This window comes from Neoarius graeffei, chromosome 2 (assembly GCF_027579695.1).
Source record: "Neoarius graeffei isolate fNeoGra1 chromosome 2, fNeoGra1.pri, whole genome shotgun sequence".
Taxonomy (NCBI): Eukaryota; Metazoa; Chordata; class Actinopteri; order Siluriformes; family Ariidae; genus Neoarius; species Neoarius graeffei.
This window is the reverse complement of record NC_083570.1, coordinates 58370479-58388857: the sequence shown is the minus strand read 5'-3', so window position 1 is coordinate 58388857 and position 18379 is coordinate 58370479. Positions and strand designations below refer to the sequence as shown.

Sequence of the window (18379 nt, the reverse complement as noted above, 5' to 3'; positions counted from 1 at the left end):
CATCTCTAGCCACTTTATCCTTCTACAGGGTCGCAGGCAAGCTGGAGCCTATCCCAGCTGACTACGGGCGAAAGGCGGGGTTCACCCTGGACAAGTCGCCAGGTCATCACAGGGCTGACACATAGACACAGACAACCATTCACACTAACATTCACACCTACGGTCAATTTAGAGTCACCAGTTAACCTAACCTGCATGTCTTTGGACTGTGGGGGAAACCGGAGCACCCGGAGGAAACCCACGCGGACACGGGGAGAACATGCAAACTCCACACAGAAAGGCCCTCGCCGGCCCCGGGGCTCGAACCCAGGACCTTCTTGCTGTGAGGCAACAGCGCTAACCACTACACCACCGTGCCGCCCGCATTAAGCTAGCTAGTCAGTGAAACTCCACCCAACATGCTAACAAACTCTTTTCAAACTCAAAATCATATTGGGTAGCTAACGTGACTAGAAAAGAAAGATTTCTACATTTTGTTTATTTGGCAAGATTATGCTAAAACATATTTCTGAAAGGACTTCAGATAAGTTAACGTTATTCATGTTAGCGTAACTCTGTTTTTACATGCTAACTAACAGTGTTCAAGTTAACTAGCTGTGTGTTAATGTTAGCCGTGGACAAGGCGATGGCAACTTGGCAGGAAAATCCATAGAAAGTCATTTGACTAACCAGACTGCATAGCTATTGCAATGTTATTGCCAGCTCTAAAAGGACAGACAACGTCATTGCAAACTTTCTCTTGGAATAAAACATTTTATATACCTCAACATGCTTCCGCAGGTTGGATGGTGAGTTTTTGTAGGCTGTGATGTGCTCCGTTTTAGGCAAACAAAGCAAACAATTAAAACGAAACAAATCTTTAATCCTTTCAGAAAACTGAAACATGGGTTCTAGGTAAAGCCATGAGTGCGTGCATTCCCCAGAAGAACCACCACCTTCCATTCGGCCATCAGCTGATCGTGTTCAAATAACGCTACGGAGAAATTATTGATCTTGATTTTATACAGTCTACGGATGTGATGTGACCCGAGTGATTACTGATCGGCTGTCTCAGTGTCACCTGCGAAAAAACCAATCACGTTTTAGAAAAGAAAAGAAAAAACCATCCACTTTCAAAGCCGCTTCATAGTAACGAGTAACGAGGACCTTGATTGAAATGTAGCGGAGTAAAAAGTACGATATTTGTCTTTCAAATGTGGTGAAGTTAAAGTCATAAGTTTAAAAAAAATCTCATCTCATTATCTGTAGCCGCTTTATCCTGTTCTATAGGGTCGCAGGCAAGCTGGAGCCTATCCCAGCTGACTACAGGCGAAAGGCGGGGTACACCCTGGACAAGTCGCCAGGTCATCACAGGGCTGACACATAGACACAGACAACCATTCACACCTACGCTCAATTTAGAGTCACCAGTTAACCTAACCTGCATGTCTTTGGACTGTGGGGGAAACCGGAGCACCCGGAAGAAACCCACGCAGACACGGGGAGAACATGCAAACTCCGCACAGAAAGGCCCTCGCCGGCCACGGGGCTCGAACCCGGACCTTCTTGCTGTGAGGTGACAGCGCTAACCACTACACCACCGTGCCGCCCCCAATATAAGATTTATTCCTCAAAATTTGAATGAGAAATTCAAAGGTATGTGGATTCCATGATCGATTTCACACGTTTTCAATATGCGCGCTGCCTGAGACAAGGCACACGCCAAGTCAGTAGTCCAGCCCCTGCCAAACGCGCTGCAGCATGTCTTTGGTAACTGTCTTTTCTGGTAACAGTGCATTTTTTTGAGAATTCTCTCATAAATGCACACTGCAGTCTTGTTCGACTGTGTTCGAGCGTACTCTAACGCACAAAACGCCTTTTCTTTTCCAGTGAATGGCATTTCTATACCTAAAAAGATAAAAGCAAAAAACATAAAATTTTGACCTGTTTCCACACATGCTGTTAAAATTTGAGGTCAATTGAACGAAAATTGGCAAAGTTATTAGATTGTGAAATGATGTCAAATTTTTTTAAACACCTTGTATTTGTTGGATATTAAACCAGCGTTGCCCTTATGGCACAAATGTTTCATTTATGCTGAAAAAATAATACAAGCCTGCTGATTATTGTGGGAGGTTGCTTAAAGAACCTGTTGCAAGGCTAAGACCAGCTTTGGTACACATTTTATTTTTTTGCGCCTTTCTGTAGAATTGCTTTTTCTTACCTACAGTATGGTGGAATGCATGTCTAAACGCTTCGCCGCACACACAAAAAGGGCCACAACTCCTCAATTTGTCAAGGTTTAGAGTAAAACGTTTGTCGGGATGCAGAATCTTCTGTTTGGAATTCAGTTCAGTTCTCGTCCATGAAAGGAGAAATGTTCTCAATGTTCATTTTCTTTTCCTGTGTGAGTGCAGTGCCAGACGTTCAGGAATCTGCCTGTAGCTTTGGAACCGTAGCAATTCCAAAAGTGTCAGTCGGTTTGAAGTGTTCGTGTGTTTACGAAGGTGATTCTTCTTTTTTCCCCAGCACTCAAGTGGCATCTCTGTCTCTCAGCCGATCTAGAGAAAAGCACCAAAGCGTCAGGAAAAAGAGAGCACTCGTTCTTGCAGGAACTCCCGCTGACCTGTCATGGCAAACATCAGCTCGCTTCAAACGTTTAGAAAGTCTTTAGGGATAGATGTGCGAGAATAACACATCAGCTCACCCTGACCTAGAAATAAACAGCTCGTTGGCAGAAAATAAATCATTTTAAATGTTTATGCCATTCGTGTATCTGATTGATATGATTATAGCCAGAAATGTACATGAGGTCCTTTTGTGATGTGACTTCACCTTTTATTGGTTTTCACTCAATATACTATACAGTGTCCCAAAATACAGAATGCTACGTGGCGAATCTTTTCAGAATTCTTGTCAAGTTGTTGATTTGTGAGATACTTGCGTTTGCTTTTAAATGTTGCCCTGTTGTTATAAACGTTTTCATTTTCTGTTCTGTTGCAGCGAAGATTGATTTTCCTGCTCTAATAGTATCTCTTTTTCTCTTTGCCCTCCTGATGTTGCATTCATGCCCACCCCGATTCCCATGCCACCCTGCTACCCTCCTGCTTCTTCCATCATTGTTGCTGATGCTTTTTGTAATCCATTGCTTGTTTCATGCTTATTTTGCATTTGAATACCATGTTTGCTGCTGCCAGATCCCATCGAGCCAGATATTGATTTATTTAAAATGTATCATCATACCCCTCACACCCCAGCACCCGAGCCTTCCCCCATGCTTCCCCCAGTGGGCGTGCAAGCCTCCGTCATCAGCCACGATGCCGTCAAAGTCTCCTGGGCCGATAACTCCTTATCCAAGAACCAGAAGATCACCGACTCCAGATATTACACAGTTCGCTGGAAGACCAACATACCAGCCAACACCAAATATAAGGTACTGCAATGCAGACACACAGGAAAGGAAAGCTTTATTAAAATTCAATAAAAGCTATCAAAATCTATAAATTTATTGTGCTTCTTCATAAGGGCACCACTTTCCACCAGTTTCTTCTTTCTAAGGCTTACAGTGCCTCCAAGTGGGCAAGTGTTCAAATTGCATGTAAATTATAAAAAAAATATTGAGCTAAAGGCTGCATATTTCAGTCCCACTATGACAGTGATCATGTTGGATCACCAAGCCAGGATCTTGTTTGCTTATCATGTATTCTGGTTGTGTGTACAGGTTGCCAACACCACCACTCTAACATACACAGTAACAAACCTGAAGCCCAACACGCTGTATGAGTTCTCAGTCATGGTGACCAAGGGTCGGCGCAGCAGCACGTGGAGTATGACTGCTCATGGCACCACCTTGGAGACTCGTAAGAACTTCAACTAGGACTCGCATATCTGCTGAATCGCAACTTGCTGAATATAGTCTGACTCACTCTTTGTTGTTTGTGATATAGAGAGACGTACATTATACACATCCCTCTAAATGTCTTTCCAAAAGCGTGTGAAGTTTTGGGGAAATCTGTCATATGTCATGGCAAATAAATTCTGGAAAACAGCCAAAAATCATTGAGTTATGGTTAATTTCACATCATTAATTTCACATTTGGATTAAATCATCCTCAAATTATGGACATAATCCTAATTAGTTCAGTTTGTAAAGAGATACTGGTGGTCTAAATGTCCATGCTGCTCCTGCACTGTAACAGCATGAAAATAAAGAAGAGTGCTTACACACTCTGTACAGATGAGAGCAGACATTTAAAATGTTTAAATTTACATCATAAAATGGCATTAATTACAAGAAATTTTGTCAACGTAACTAAATCAGAGTTAATCTATGATTATTTCCACTAGGGCTGATATATTGCTAAATGATTATTATGGTGATATGACCATTCATATCATCAACCAACTGAATATCATGAGTATTGCAATTTAGCAGAAATATCAACTTTCCTCCAGAAATGAACCGGTAGCTGCAGTGTTTTTACCCCCATGAATACATAAATGAAGAGTCTGTATAATGCAGCATGATATGTAGTACTAGCTTAATAAATATTAGGCCTGTTATATTGCAATCTTACTGTCAACAGGAATAATAGGAGATGGCTAACAGCTTTATTAAGCCAAAACTAAAAGAAAAAAAAAACACAGTGCTGTTTCACAGTCAGGTCCACAACAGTACAAAAATCAAACCTCAGGTTTTTGTGTTTCTCTGCTGCCAAAAATGACCTTTTGAGATGGAAATTAACTGCAGAATTTCAGAGCTACAGGTCACTTACTTGTGGTGAGAAGATGGCATATAGTTCATCCATCCATTATCCATAACCGCTTATCCTGTACAGGGTTGCGAGCAAGCTGGAGTCTATCCCAGCTGACTACGGGCGAAAGGCGGGGTACACCCTGGACAAGTCACCAGGTCATCGCAGGGATGACACATAGAGACACTCAACCATTCACACTCACATTCACACCTACGGTCAATTTAGAGTCACCAGTTAACCTAACCTGCATGTCTTTGGACTGTGGGGGAAACCGGAGCACCCGGAGGAAACCCACGCAGACACGGGGAGAACATGCAAACTCCACACAGAAAGGCCCTCGCCAACAGCTGGGCTCGAACCCGGACCTTCTTGCTGTGAGGCAGCAGTGCTAACCACTACACCACCATGCTGTCCATGGCATATAGTATATTTCTAAAATTGACCCGCTTTCTTACAGTCCAGAAGAGTAAGGGATACAAAGTGAAAAACTGTTGAAATGTGTGTGATTTTAAGTACAAATTTTCAATACTATGCAGCACTGTTTGTATTCGGTGTAATAACAACCGAAGTGGTGACGATCCTAATGGTTTTCCAGAGGGGACACTTTTTGACGGACTCACATTTCAACCACATGTGAAGCTCTGCTGCAAGTGTGTCTCACATCTGTTTCAAGTTCTGTTTTTTTTACTGTGTAATAACAGAGTATTCTGCTTCAAAATTTTCTTAAAATTCATTTACAACCTCATCACACAGTGAATATTTTCCGGAGAGGACATTTTTGAGGGACAAAGGATCCTGTCAGAGGCACTTAGCTTACCAAAATAAATGTAACTTCCACTTAAATATCTTTCTATTGTGAATGAAAGTAAACTTCCCAAAGTAAAACCTAGTTAGAGCTAAAAACTGCAATTCTCATTTTAACTAGTAAAATCTAAGTGTAATAATTAAAGTAGAATTAAATGAAATGACCACGAGGTCAAAACTGAGTCCGCATTTGACTCTTACAGAGATAAGACTATAAGGACTTATAGGAGACATTAGTGCTGTAGGTCGGGCTGCTGTGGCCCTGTAAAATAAGCTATAAGAAACTCCAGCGTATATTTACTGGACCTAGTTGCAGGAGTTAGTCGGTGTTATTCAAAAAGACAACCATGATTGTGAAACAGTTGATGGAAAACAAGGCCAAAACACTGGGAACAAAAGCAAACCAAATACAGGTAGGGTTCTGGAGCAAAGAACAAAAACACAGAACGCAAACGCAACACTGGAGCTCATGAGCGAGTGCTCTGTGTTGGGAGCAGCACGCATTTATGACGTGTCCGAGCCCGAACTGGCTGTGGGTGTACACAACAGGGTGCGAGCGCTACCTGGCACCCTGGCATCTGTATACTTAGAAACAGTCTGCATGTGCTGTCACATTCTTTTGTCTCTGAACGTTATTTTCATAGCATAATATAGAGAGGATATTACACAGTTACGCAATGATATGAAGTTTGTCTTCAAGTGGTGGATGTATACATCATGAGTGAGCGAAGCAAAGGAGTGAAAATATTTTTTCAACATGAGAAAATAAACTTCATATCTTTACGCAACCGTGTTCTCATCTTTATATTAATATCTTTATATCATATGGGCACATACACACACACACACACACACACACAAATAAAAGCAACTTAATCAAAAGAATTTTAATTTTGAACCGGTTCGCCATTTTGACAACACGTGTCTAGTCAGCAGGAAAACACTGGGAGTGACGTCATCAGAGTGAAATATCAGGAAATATGTCACTCAGATCCGCGAGGTATTTCGTACAAAAAATACGAGTTTTTCAACATGTGAAGACACACTTCATATCTTCAAGCTAACATGTGATTTTCTTTTTATTATATAAACACATTCACAAACAAAAATACCCAAATTTATCAAAACCATTCATCGATTTCCTCACGAGTGACATATATAAAATTTACCAGCTGGGAGGTCCGTATCGTGAAATACCATGACCAAGGTCTTGAAAATACTGACCGAGGCCTCTGGGCCGAGGTCAGTATTTTCAAGGCCGAGGTCACAGTATTTCACTATACGGACCGACCTTAAGCTGGAAAATAATATATTTATTTTTTTCTTTACCAAATTCAAACAGAAAATGAGAGTGCCTGAAAGGGAAACCATATTTAGAACAAACCTGCTACAAGCTCATTTTCGGCTTTCTCCTGAAATGTTTTCTTTTATTGCGTCTTCCTCAGGGTAGTAAAACTCGCTTTCGATGTGAACACTGTCGTTATTGCTATCCATGCTGTAAAGTTAATGCTATTATACTGAGAAATGCGAAAATAAATGTTGACAAAAAATTGCTACTATGTTTGTTGTTGTTGTGAACGAGTGAATCGCCAAAGGTCCATAACCGGGGTCCGGATCGTAAGATTCCGGACCGCTCATGAGCCAATCAGAGCGCACGATTTGATGGAAACCGGACCACGAAAAAAAAAGAGATTTATATCATGACTTTGGTTCTCCATGTCCCGGATGTAGCTCATGTGAAAAGTACGAGTGATGTATTTCCCAGTAAAACACTTATCCATATAACATATATTATTATCATGAAAATTTAAAAAAATATCGCAATATAATTTTAGATCATATTGCCCAGCCCTATAAATATGCCAAAAGTGATTTTTACCTCATGTAATGAGAGAGTTTAATGCAGATGATGCATTGTAAAAGCATGGCTCTTTAAAATTAGTCAGTTGTTGTTTTTCCATAAGTAGATTAGGTGAGAAAATTTCGAGGTAGGTGAAGTGTCTTTCACTGGAATTGAATTAAATCTTCTCCCTTTTCATGCTTGCAGATTTTAAAATGCTAGGACTTTATTTCTGGTTGAGATACATACAAAAGAAAAACGTATTTTACTGCAAGAAGACTTGTAGATTTCAGAGCTAGAACAAAATATCAACTTTAGACCACAGAGGTTTTCCCAGAAGAGCTGTTATAGTTACAGATTTTTATCTCCTCAGTTCCCACATCCGCACCTAAAGATGTGACAGTGGTGAGTAAAGAAGGTCGTCCCCGCACCATCAACATCAACTGGCAGCCACCATCAGAGGCTAATGGCAAAATCACAGGTAGTTCCAATACTCCAAGAAGAAAGCTGAACATGGCTTTTAAAACTGATTCACCATCGACTGCTTCATTAAGAATATATTATTTGCTCTTCTTTAGCTTGATTTTGTCCTCCACCTCTTACTCCAGGCTACATAATTTACTACAGTACGGATGCGAATGCAGAGGTACATGACTGGGTCGTAGAGCCGGTGATGGGGAACAGACTGACCCACCAGATCCAGGAGCTGACTCTAGACACCACGTATTACTTTAAGATCCAGGCACGCAACTCGAAAGGCATGGGGCCGCTCTCTGACACGGTGCACTTCCGCACACCAAAAGGTATAACAGGACCAACCTGAGAGCTGTTTAGAGCTGATTAAAATATCCTAGAATGTTAAAAATGGTCCTTGGAAATGAAAAGGCTGGCAGGAAATCCATGTAATAAACTAAAAATGTCATGTGTTGTATATCTGCCTGTGTACCCTCTGCTGAGTCATAACTACACTTTTCTCACTTCCTGTCTCTGGATTTTGTGTGCTTCTTGCAGCTGAGCCCACTGACAAAATGTCAAGTGATCAAGGTAACTGTTCTACTGTTTGTCATTTTTTCTCTTGTGTATCTCTCGTTCTTTCTGCTCTTATAAGAATTCACACACACAGTTTGCGCCTAACTCTTTTACCTTGTTGTCAGTAGGCTTTCAGGGAAAGCCAGGTGGACGTTCTCCCCTGCCAGATCACGGATTTGGATCCTCCTTAGGTTAATATACAGTACACACTGTTACACACACTACTGTGCAAAAGTCTGAGGCACCTTTTTATTTTCATACAAACTTTGTTATAGATTTCTACTGTATGACTTCTACATTATCGAGTCAGTACAAAAACATTGTGGAGTTCCAAACATTCGTTTTCCAGCACAAAATTTAATATTACAGGGAAAAAAATTGTATCTGAGCAGCATATTACATAAGAGAGCACTTTTCGGATTAAAAAAGAAAACATAATGAAGGCTGCTGGGTTTTGGTGCAAAATGAAGAAGCGAGTGCGACAGTCAAAGCGTCCAGAAGAACTGTGTCTGGTTCTGTAAGATGCTCAGTAAAACCTACAGCTCATTTCCGCATAAAACTGCACTACCTGGACCTGAGACTACTAATTATTTTAAAGCAAAGGGTCGTCTCACACCAAATACTGACTTTGTTTCATTTATTATAGCTTACTGCTTACAGTATTTTTTTTAACGTTGAAACATTTAATTTCATTATTTTTAAGCCATTTTTGGTCTACAGCATTTCTTTAGATGTGCCTAAGTCTTTTGCACAAGATTCTCTCTCTCTCTCTCTATCTCTCTCTCTGTCTGTCTCTCTCTCATACACACAAACACACTCTGTCTCCTACTCACATCCCCCCCCCAGATAAGCCAGGAATCACAGGCAGTCAGGAAAATCATATCCTGGTGATCATCATCATCGTATCAGTGGGAGCGTTCACTATCATCACCTTGGTAGTGGGTGCATTCCTGTGTACACGCCACTCCAACTCCCATCAGAAAAAGTGAGCATTTACACCCCTCTTTTCTACACATTTTATACAGTGGTGCTTGAAAGTTTATGAACCCTTTAGAATTTTCTATATTTCTGCATAAATATGACCTAAAACATCATCAGATTTTCACATAAGTCCTAAAAGTAGATAAAGAGAACCCAGTTAAACAAATGAGACAAAAATATTATACTTGGTCATTTATTTATTGAGGAAAATGATCCAATATTACGTGTCTGTGAGTGGCAAAAGTATGTGAACCTTTGCTTTCAGTATCTGGTGTGACCCCCTTGTGCAGCAATAACTGCAACTAAATGTTTCCAGTAACTGTTGATCAGTCCTGCACACCAACCAGCTTGGAGGAATTTTAGCCCATTCCTCCGTACAGAACAGCTTCAACTCTGGGATGTTGGTGGGTTTCCTCACATGAACTGCTCGCTTCAGGTCCTTCCACAGCATTTCGATTGGATTAAGGTCAGGACTTTGACTTGGCCATTCCAAAACATTAACTTTATTCTTCTTTAACCATTCTTTGGTAGAACGACTTGTGTGCTTAGGGTCGTTGTCTTGCTGCATGACCCACCTTCTCTTAAGATTCAGTTCATGTTCAGATGTCCTGATATTTTCTTTTAGAATTCGCTGGTATAATTCAGAATTCATTGTTCTATCAATGATGGCAAGCCATCCTGGCCCAGATGCAGCAAAACATGCCCAAACCATGATACTACCACCACCATGTTTCACAGATGGGATAAGGATCTTATGCTGGAATGCAGTGTTTTCCTTTCTCCAAACATAATGCTTCTCATTTAAACCAAAAAGTTCTATTTTGGTCTCATCCATCCACAAAACATTTTTCCAATGGCCTTCTGGCTTGTCCACATGATCTTTAGCAAACTGCAGACAAGCAGCAATGTTCTTTTTGGAGAGCAGTGGCTTTCTCCTTGCAACCCTGCCACGCACACTGTTGTTGTTCAGTGTTCTCCTGATGGTGGACTCATGAACATTAACATTAGCCAATGTGAGAGAGGCCTTCAGTTGCTTAGAAGTTACCCTGGGGTCCTTTGTGACCTCGACGACTATTACACACCTTGCTCTTGAAGTGATCTTTGTTGGTCGACCACTCCTGTGGAGGGTAACAATGGTCTGGAATTTCCTCCATTTGTACACAATCTGTCTGACTGTGGATTGGTGGAGTCCAAACTCTTTAGAGATGGTTTTGTAACCTTTTCCAGCCTGATGAGCATCAACAACGCTTTTTCTGAGGTCCTCAGAAATCTCCTTTGTTCGTGCCATGATGCACTTCCACAAACATGTGTTGTGAAGATCAGACTTTGATAGATCCCTGTTCTTTAAATAAAACAGGGTGCCCACTCACACCTGACTGTCATCCCATTGATTGAAAACACCTGACTCTAATTTCACCTTCAAATTAACTGCTAATCCTAGAGGTTCACATACTTTTGCCACTCACAGATATGTAATATTGGATCATTTTCCTCAATAAATAAATGACCAAGTATAATATTTTTGTCTCATTTGTTTAACTGGGTTCTCTTTATCTACTTTTAGGACTTGTGTGAAAATCTGATGATGTTGTAGGTCATATTTATGCAGAAATATAGAAAATTCTAAAGGGTGCACAAACTTTCAAGCACCATTGCATGTGTATGTGTGTGTGTGTGTGTGTGTGTGTGTATATACTGTGTATATATAAGGCAAATCTATGTAAACGTTATGTCAATAATGATATGATCGACTGTGTTTTTCTGTAGGAAGCGTGCTGCCAGTAAGTCCAGTAATGCCTCTCACAAGTATAAAAGCACCTCGAAAGACCTGAAGCCTCCAGACTTGTGGATTCATCACGAGCGGCTGGAGATGAAGTCTATCGACAAATCGCCTGAGCCCAACGTGGTGATGACGGAGACACCCATCCCCCGCAGCACACATGAGCCCTCCAGTGGTGAGGCTGCACACCAAAGACAAAACACATACCGAGGTGTCACATACAGTGTGGAGACTGATAGAACAGAATAAGAAAACAGTAGATCACCTTCATTATACTGTATCATGCTGTCTGCTTATACAAATATTTTTTTATTATACCTCTAAATGGCATGACGAGGAAGCCATGGCCAAATGGTTAGAGAAGCAGCTTTGGGACCAAAAGGTCACTGGTTTGATTCACTGGACCAGCAGGATTGGCTGACGTGCCCTTGAATAAGGCACCTGCTCCCCAGGCTACTCTAGGAATGTTGTACGTCGCTCTGGATAAGAGTGTCTGCTAAATACCCGTAATGTAAAGGGTTGGATAAACTTTCAAAATATCCAAATTGAGAAAGACTATCCAAAGTTCCAAATTGTACATGAGCACAAAAATCCATACTTTTTTTGGGGGGGGGCATCTCGTTTATGAATCTCGAGTTTATGAATCTCGGCATAAACTCACTAGAGGCAGCCATGTTTGTTGTTTGTCAGAGTGACCTTCGACCTGCGCCTGTGCAATGTACCATGCTATCGCCTGCGTCACTAGGCGTGATCATGATATGTAGATCTACACACACAGAAATGCTCACGGAGCCACAGCTGTGACTCAAGTCGGCCATAGAGCTTGAAATTGTGACATCAGTTCATGGTATATCCAGGATATACCATGACTGACTCACACCATATCCATTTATTTTTAATTTTTGACGTCACGAGATACATTGCTTAATCACTGGTGGAACTCTTTTATGTCACTCTTGGCCAATCCCTGCACAGGAATTTTTTGATGATGGATATGATATGAAATGTCACCACCCTGAAGAAGAATGTTAGGAAATTATTCAGTAATTGTACAATTGATATGTCAGTCCCTACATAAGTAATATAAATTGATTGATTGTGAAGGTTGTGAAAGCACACTGTTTTGTTGGTGTGCTTACAGGTCATGAGGTTGAGGAGACTGTGTCTACACTAGCTGGAAGAAGAGGAGTGAGACCCAAAATAATGATGCCCTTCGACTCACAGCCTCCACAACGTAAGCTCAGAGAAATCTCTTCTGAGATTCCAAACCTGAACTGAATAAACTGAAGGTTCAGTGTTGCTGCCAGTGCTGGAACTTTGCATTTAGATGTTTTGAAGGAAAAAAAGAAAAGAAATCACCTGTCTTGTCAGTCACTGATTTTTCATTTTTCATTCATCTAACCTGTGTGTGAAGTTTCTCATTGCACTCTATGAGTATGCTCCAGCTTGTGTTTTAGTTGTGTTGCTGACACATCATTTGCCTTGCCCATTCTCAGCTGTTATTAGTGCACATCCCATCCATTCTCTTGACCACCTTCATCATCACCATCATCATCACTATCACCCTCCACCACGTGGTTACCTCCATCACCAGATAAGCTTGAGGGCTCCTGCTACGCCCTCTTCCTCTGGCCCTTATTTAGACAGCCCTTCTTCAGGTGAGACACGTGGATGAGCTCATGTAAGAGGAATTCATAGTACATATAGATACATAGTTAAGCATTCTTGGCTTCTTACAAGAGTTCTTTTTTTGTTTGTTTGTTTGTTTGTTTGTTTTTTAAATATATGCTCATTTTGAGTTTGATGTCAGCAACGTTTCCGAAAAGTTGGGACGGGGCAACAAAAAACTGAAAAAGTTGTGTAATGCTTAAAAAAAATTTATTTGGTTAATTGGCAACAGGTCAGTAACATGATTGGGTATAAAAAATGCATCCCAAAGAGGCGGAGTCTCTCAGAAATAAAGATGGGGAGGGGTTCACCGCTCTGTGAAAAACTGTGTGGGCAAATGGTGCAACAATTTAAGAATAATGTTCCTCAATGTAAAATTGCAAAAAATTAGGGGCTCACATAATCTATGGTACATAATATCATTAAAAGATTCAGAGGAGAAATCTCTGTATGCAAGAGACAAGGCTGAAAACTGACACTGGATGCCTGTGATCTTCAGGCCCTCAGGCGACATTGCATTAAAAGCAGATATGTGTCTGTAGTGGAAATCACTGTATGGGCCCAGGAGCACTACAGAAAACCATCATCTGTGAAAACAGTTCATTACTGCATCCACAAATGCAGGTTAAAACCAGATATAAACAATATCCAGAAATACCACTACCTTTTCTGGGTCCGAGCTCTTTTATGATGGACTGAGGTGAAGTGAAAAAATTGTCCCGAGGTCTGACAAATCAAAATTAGAAATTCTTGTAGAAATCATGGACACCACATCGTCCAGGCTAAAGAGGAGAGGGACCATCCGGCTTGTTATCAGTGCAGAGTTCAAAAGCCAGCATCTGTGATGATATGAGGGTGCATTAGTGCACATGACATGACTTTTACATCTGGAAAGGCATCATTAATGCTGAATGATATATACACGTTTCAGAGCAATATGCTGCCATCCAGACAAAATCTTTTTCAGGGAAGGCCTTCCTTCTTTCAGCAGGACAATGCCAAACCGCTTTCTGCACATATTAAAACTGCATGGCTCCGTAGTAGAAGAGACCAGGTGCTAAACTGGCCTGCCTGCAGTTCAGACCAGTCTTCCATTTAAAACTTTTGGCACCTTATGAAGTGCAAAATACAACAAAGGAGACCCCAAACTGTTGAACAATTGAAATTGTATATCAGACAAGAATGGGACAAGACAAGATTTCTCTTTCAAAACTACAGCAACTAGTCTCCTCAGTTCCCAAACGTTTACAGAGTGTTGTCAAAAGTAAAGGTGATGCAACACAGTAGTAAACATGCCCCTGCCCTAACTTTTTTGAAACGTGTTGCTGACGTCAAATTCAAAATGAACATATATTTTTCAAAAAACAACAAAATTTCTGTTTTGACATATGATATGTTGTCTTTGTACTATTTTCAATGAAATATAGGGTTTCCCTGATTTGCAAATTATCATTCTGTTTTTATTTACAGTTTACAGTGCCCCAACTTTTTTGGAATTGGGGTTGGAAAAGGGTTCTAGTTTCAATCACTTTCTAATATGTGAACACTTTTGTATGGCTCTACATAGACCTTTTAAAGGTTCTAGATAGACAACCATAGAACTCTTATGTTTTCTATATTTAATGGTTGAGTGAAGACCTTTCAACAAAATATGATAGAAATCATTTTATTTAGTTTTTCTACGGTTTGCTAACAAACACCACTACATCAGCAAAATACTAACAGCACATTTGAAGTCACTTAAAAGGTATTTTTCCAGCCTGAATAATAAAAAGTCATAAGACAGCAGAAGTACCGTAGATATGTCCATGTTTACCCTGAATCAAGAATGAAAATGTTTTAATTGTAGGTTTTTCTAATAGAAAGTTACAATGTATTTAAGAAAGAATATAGAACACTGATTTTCAATTATTGTCAATTTAAAAAACAATAAACTAGTTAGCACAGAAAAGTACAAAATCCATCCATCCATTATCTGTAGCCGCTTTATCCTGTTCTACAGGCAAGCTGGAGCCTATCCCAGCTGACTACGGGCAAAAGGTGGGGTACACCCTGGACAAGTCGCCAGGTCATCACAGGGCTGACACATAGACACAGACAACCATTCACACTCACATTCACACCTACGCTCAATTTAGAGTCACCAGTTAACCTAACCTGCATGTCTTTGGACTGTGGGGGAAACCGGAGCACCCGGAGGAAACCCACACGGACAACATGCAAACTCCGCACAGAAAGGCCCTCGCCGGCCACGGGGCTCAAACCCGGACCTTCTTCCTACGAGGCGATAGTGCTAACCACTACACCACTGTGCCGCCCTACAGAATGTCTTCATTGTGGAAATAAATCTTGCATCAATCCAGCGAGCTTAAATAGTTTCTACTGGAGACACAGTATTTCATTAACAAAGATATGTCTAAGAATTCAAGATTCAAAGTGTTTGTCATATGCACAGTAAGGAACGTCCTCCTGCACAATGAAATTCTTAGTTTGCCATCCACCATGAATCCCAAATTACAACAATAAATAGGTGGAAGAAATAATACAAAGTAAAAGCAATATAGTGCAAAATAAAAGCAGTATAATACAAAATAAAAGTAATATAGTCCAAAATTAAGGTAAAATAGTGTAAAATACGCAGTATAATAAGAAAATAAGGCAATGATAGAACGTAACAGCGAAAAAAGGCAGTAGTGTGCAAACATGTGCAAATGTAAACAAATATAAACAGACAAGGACAGTTTACAGGGAGGTAGTCCATGGTTATAGACTCTTGTCAGCTGTTCAGGAGTCTGATGGTGGTGGGAAAGAAAGAGTTCTTTAATCTGACAGTCCTACATTTCACACTTCTGTACCTCCGGCCTGAGGGTAGAAGTGTGAACAGTCCGTGCTGGGGGTGGATGGGGTCCTTGAGAATGGAGGTAGCTCTCCTGTGGACTCTGCGGTGGTAGATGCTCTGCAGAGAGGGCAGTGGAGTAAGAATGGCATTTATCACATGAACATGAAGTGGAAATTTATTCAAGCCAAACAAAACCCCAAAGTAAACACCTATATACTGACAGATAATCTCCATACAAGACATGTTCTAACTGTTCACTTGTTCATATTTGTTGTACCTGTAAACTGTGTACAGATTTTATTTTAAAAGAAAAATGAGGTCCCTGGGCGCTGCTATCTCACCCCCTCTGAAGTTCAAATATAGTGCTTTGAGGACAAATCGTGACATCACCTACATGCTACATGACTTAATGAGGCTCATGGACAAATCCCTTCTAAATTGTTGTAAACAACCCTAAAGATGCCAAGTGTCAAATGTTTAGGTGTGAAAATAAACCCGATCATTGATAATTTTATGTGACATGCTTTTGTTTTCTTTTTATTCACTGAGAAAAGTGATCTTTTTAGACAGCAAGAATCATGATGCTCTGACCACGGGACTGTTTACTTATATCTGTGTCAGTACCGCATATGCGTTATCTCGCCGAGTGAGATTTAAACTTCATAAAAGTGAAGTCTGTAGATTCACGTATTTTGTTGCCAGTAAAAATCACATGGTTACAGAATATTTCTGATTAGACTTTTCGAATTAGAACCCTTTATTTGTCACCTATACATTACAGCACAGTGAAGTTCTTTCTCTGTATTTAACCCATGTGAAGCAGTGAAAATGCACACAGAGAGAGAGAGAGAGAGAACAGTAGCACCTGGGGATTTTGCTTAGAATTAAAAGCCTTTATTTGATGGCTCTGTAATGAAGATAAATGGCGTTCTAGGGTGCCGTTAACGTCACGGCCGGATATCTGGTTTCAGTGCAAATGGTTGCACCTAAGCCTATTTTTGGCAATATTGTAATTTTTAATATGGATAAATTGCTGTTATAAAGTTTTATTTTTTTATGTGTTGGAGCTTGACCAACATGCATTTCTTTTTTAAAGATTTTTTTGGGGCTTTTTTCACCTTTATTATTGGATAGGACAGTGTAGAGACAGGAAATGAGCAGGAGAGAGAGATGGGGAGGGATTGGGAAATGACCTCGGGCTAGAATCGAACCCGGGTCCCCGGATTTATGGTATGGCGCCTTATCCACCTGAGCCACGATGCCCTCCGTAAAGTTTTATTTTTAATTTAAACATGTGGAGGGCACATCAAGGCACTTACCGTGATCAGTAAACGGCATTTATTTTTGGGATTTGTTTGATTTTCATCATCCCGGTGCAGAACGCCCTGGCAGTGCAGTGTGAGTAAATAACTCATTAGTTATAAGCTATTCTGAGTGCACTATAAACTAACTAACTTACTTATAAATTATCCATCCTAATGATATTGGTAGTGCATGTGTTCAGTGATAAATAAATGGCTTTCGCGAAAAATTCAATAGCATGTCATTAATACTGAAATCTATACTACTAAAGGAAGGCTGTCTATCTCTGTCTGTTCACCTGTGCACATCGACATGGCTGGACGCACATACTCCATACTTCACACATGAATTGGTGACACCCCAGAGGGGCCCAAAACAACCTTTTCGATTTTCCCCACTCGCCTGACATTTTCAATTGTACGGGACCTTGCAATCAGCGCTCCTCACCGGAGACTTCCGCTAGAGCCAAATGGAGACGTGGGGAGTGATTTAGCCCCTGTGAAGAGCACCATTCAGAGGAAATCAGGTTCACTGACAATAACTACTAGTAATATAGCTATCAAGGTTGCGATATGGCTAGATAGCTAGCATGATTACGTTTTTAATAGAAATGGCTAAGAGTTTGTATTTGTGTATGTGTCCAGAAAAGTTCAAATAAGTACAGGAGGTATATGAAATGAACAGATGGCCCAATGCAGGTGCTGCAGCCGGTGTGTCTTCTGGCTAAGGCTGTCAATCACTTAATTCCCAATTATAGCCTTATGATATAGTAGAATAACATTTTAAAAAATAATAATTTCGGGGGAGGGGGCAGCACGGTGGTGTAGTGGTTAGCGCTGTCGCCTCACAGCAAGAAGGTCCTGGGTTCGAGCCCCGTGGCCGGCGAGGGCCTTTCTGTGTGGAGTTTGCATGTTCTCCCCGTGTCCGCGTGGGTTTCCTCCGGTTTCCCCCACAGTCCAAAGACATGCAGGTTAGGCTAACCGGTGGCTCTAAATTGACCGTCTGTGTGAATGGTTGTTTGTCTCTATGTGTCAGCCCTGCGATGACCTGGCGACTTGTCCAGGGTGTACCCCGCCTCTCACCCATAGTCAGCTGGGATAGGCTCCAGCTTGCCTGCGACCCTGTAGAACAGGATAAGCAGCTACACATGATGGATGGATGGATGAATTTCTGGGGGGATAAAAAAAAATGCAGATATCCACATTGGGAAAACTTGCTGATCGAATCAGCAACTTTAGCTGGAAGTACAGTTTAAATGAGAAAAGTGACATGGAAAATAGGCTGTCATTGGAGATGGGCGGAGCTAAAAGTTATACTGCAGCCAGCCAGCAGGGGAGCTAGAGCTGTGGTGGAGTCACTTTTTAGAGCTGATACGCCGAACGTTTTCTCCAGTCAGTGGT

The 18379-nt window shown here is 40.9% G+C and overlaps 1 protein-coding gene across 6 annotated transcripts in view; it reads left to right on the top strand.

Moving 5' to 3' along the window:
- Positions 1-18379, top strand: part of neo1b (neogenin 1b) — a 329393-nt gene that overhangs the window by 306998 nt on the left and 4016 nt on the right. For 2 of the 6 annotated variants that reach the window (XM_060914521.1, XM_060914524.1), the window contains exons 17-26: positions 3177-3412; positions 3701-3839; positions 7754-7861; positions 7989-8183; positions 8392-8424; positions 8535-8600; positions 9256-9394; positions 11158-11345; positions 12312-12404; positions 12667-12828. In XM_060914521.1, coding sequence (XP_060770504.1) covers positions 3177-3412; positions 3701-3839; positions 7754-7861; positions 7989-8183; positions 8392-8424; positions 8535-8600; positions 9256-9394; positions 11158-11345; positions 12312-12404; positions 12667-12828 — 1359 coding nt within the window. Of the gene's footprint in view, positions 1-3176; positions 3413-3700; positions 3840-7753; positions 7862-7988; positions 8184-8391; positions 8425-8534; positions 8601-9255; positions 9399-11157; positions 11346-12311; positions 12405-12666; positions 12829-18379 lie in introns of those variants that run through there. The other 4 variants (XM_060914523.1, XM_060914522.1, XM_060914525.1 and 1 more) reach the window with 4 other exon arrangements.